At 35.9% G+C, this 3,155-nt stretch overlaps 1 protein-coding gene across 1 annotated transcript; it reads left to right on the top strand.

Moving 5' to 3' along the window:
• The first annotated feature begins 1,806 nt into the window (after nt 1-1,806).
• Nucleotides 1,807-2,895, top strand: LOC144344629 (uncharacterized). The gene has a single exon (XM_078006506.1). It carries the CDS (start codon nt 1,807-1,809, stop codon nt 2,893-2,895), a length of 1,089 nt encoding a protein of 362 aa, XP_077862632.1.
• Nucleotides 2,896-3,155: the final 260 nt, after the last annotated feature.

Genomic DNA, 3,155 nt, shown 5'->3' with positions numbered 1-3,155 from the left:
ATTGTCATGAATCTAAGTTATTTCAGGGTTCAATGATAGATATGGAATCTGCAGCAATGGGATGTACAAGCGAGAACATTCTGTCGGCGAGTGTTATAAAACGATAGAAAACGGTGAACGGTAACATGTTCATAAACATAGCGGTCTAAAAAGAGCCACCATGTTGCTAAGCATATATGTCAAATATTCCACATTCCACATGACAGCGGTATGTAATAAAAATCATGTTTTTTTTCTGATCGCGCATGCATTAATTACATGGCTTAATTATGCAAATCATTCAATAGAAAGACGAAATGATGAATAATACAACTTTTAGCTGCCAGTAACCAGTGAGTATTATATTCTGTTATGCGTGGCTTTGCATGATCACTGTTTATGACAGATCTCAAACAACTGAGGTCGCATAAATACCTTCAATGTAAAAAAGACTCCATATTTTAAACTGATCCACATAAGAACAAATATTTTGTTGAAATTTGATTAAATTAAAAGTATTCAGTGGATGGGTTGTGGAAGCAAACGAAACATTGAAATAAAAAATATTAAAATGTGCAAAAAGCAGTCAGTTTAGAAGTGTTTAATCAAGAGTTGTCCAGACCCACATGTTGCCGGTACTCGTCAATAAACAAAGCTTCACGCACAAGTGAACAGCTGACGTAAATGAAGTACGCCCTCGCAACATGGTTTAAGATAAAACGCCGTGAAACAAAAAACATTGGCTAACAACAACGATATTATTTGTTCATATGCTAATTAGTGGTATGATACCTTACCACTGAAGTACAGACGATCTGCCAGCTACAGACGACTATGCAGAACACCACCACGACAAGGTAGTTGACTAATCCGCTGAACAATAGAGGCATACATTACACTGAAGTTGTATGCTTGCAGTAGTGAGAGAAGCTAGCTCATCGAGACCAATCTCTATAATTGAGTGCTTTGATGTAAGTTCACTATTCACTAGGGGTGTAACTAATGTGGATACATCTTGCCGACTAAAATTGATTGATCTTGAAAGGCTTGACTGGACTAAGGTCTAGAAACTGGAACGTATATTACTGACTGGTGATGAGTTATTGCGCTTCCCTGGCCTTGAATAACCATATTTTTTTCTGTTTCAGTCATTGATATATATTGTTCCGAAATAAGTTTCTTGCCAGTGGGTAACACAAAGTCAGGAAACGTTGCACTGAGGCAAAGTAAGGTGACATAAAGAAAAGCAAAGCTAAGCAAAACATAGCAAAGTGAAACAACGCTAAGCTAAGCTTAAAGCGGGAGGGTCGTCACCTGCGCACGCGCGGGAATTGAATCCTAAGCGATGATAACAATACACGCTGGGAACGCAAAGACTCATGGGTAGACGCTTGTTTGTAAACAATGACACGCTATGGCCACCTGAAGCATACGTACGTGACGACACCCCCGTAATAATCTACTTTCATTAAAAGTGGTTTTTATAACCTAATTTGTGCTGTAATCACAAGGTGTTTTTGTCCAGCAATGATTTCGAATATCATATTGCAAAGCTAACAAGTTAACAAAATACTTACATTGTTTTTCACCATGAACCATTGATACATTTCAATTTAAACCAATTTCTCTTAAGTATGTCGAGTATTAATATTATATGTTTGTGTTTGACCATCAGGTATCTCGGTGACATTGAACATGAAATTTTCCAGAATTATGTACAGTATGCTGCTATGTAATATAATGGCCTGTTTATCCATAATATATTGGCATGTTACAGTGAATCCCGTTCGGTTGTCATCTGTACACAACACGGATGTCGCTTCAAACATGAACGTTCAGAACAATACTGATAGGCAAGTACCAAATCTCACGGTTGACCAGCTCGTTTACAATATTACCAGTCAGCATGCTAATGAATCAGTTACCACAGGCCAGTCACATAGACACATCTCGACGTCAATGAAATTACCAGTGACAGATAATAAGGGTGTGTGCAAGAGTCTGAATAAAGAACTTCGAGATATCTACAATACTTCTGATGCCGGTAGAAAACCTCTTCCAAATTTCTATTTGAGTTGTAATGAATCAGCACACAGTCAATATCGTGCAGCAAATGTTATTTTTACGCATCTGCCAAAAGTTGGTGGCACATCAGTTGAGAAAATACTGTTGCAGATTACACCAAAGGAGGGGGTGTTAAGAAAAAGTTCAGTTGCTCATTGCAGTCAACTATACAAGGAATGTGTTAACTCTAGGAATGATTCTTCACAAACTGTATACTATTCGAAACGTACATATGGTATCCATGACTACGTGTTCAAATACAGACCAGTTGCATATGTTACATGGTTTCGTGAGCCAATTGCGAAGCTTGTTTCAAGCTACTATTACCTGCAGAAAACGCATTGTGGACATGCCCATCCAATTTGTAAAAAGTTCTTGCAGAGAACTTCTTCACTTACAGATTTCTTAAAACGTAGTAAAAGAGTGCATTTACAAGATATGAGTAATAATATGGTACGACTTTTACAGTTTGGCGATAATCCCACAATTGATGATACATTTGAAGATGGACATGGAGCAGTACATTTATCTGAGGCATATGAAATACCTGATGTAGAAGAGAAACACTATCTTGTTGCTAAGAGAAACATAGAAACCAATATGGCATTCATTGGCCTGACAGAGGACTTTAAAACCTCTCAAGAAATGCTAAGTCATATATTTGGTATATCACAGCAAAATGACACTGTTCATATCAACGCTAATGCCCACACTGAAATCCTTACAGAGTATGAATTGAATGAACTACGTACACGAAATAAATGGGACTTGAAGCTTTATGAAGATGCAAAGAAAATTTACCAAGAACAAAAAGAGAACTACTTTAAAACAAAAAAGCAAACACTTGTATAAACATAGAAAGCTTCTTGGAATGCATATTTGACACATTATATAGTATAATTATTATATTTGATTAAATTGTATTTCAACTTGAAAACATTTCTATTCATTATATGGATGAATTTAAATAAATAAAATACAATCAAAAAAAAATTCAGATAATTCAGCAATTTATATTAAGAATAATTCATAACGACCTGTAATTCCTATGCACCTATAAATATTTTTCACAATTCCTGATTTTATTGTCTTAAATTATGAATGAAAGAAGC

This window comes from Saccoglossus kowalevskii, chromosome 22, assembly GCF_978046115.1.
Source record: "Saccoglossus kowalevskii chromosome 22, keSacKowa6.1, whole genome shotgun sequence".
Lineage (NCBI taxonomy): Eukaryota > Metazoa > Hemichordata > Enteropneusta > Harrimaniidae > Saccoglossus > Saccoglossus kowalevskii.
This window is presented reverse-complemented; position numbering and strand designations above follow the sequence as displayed.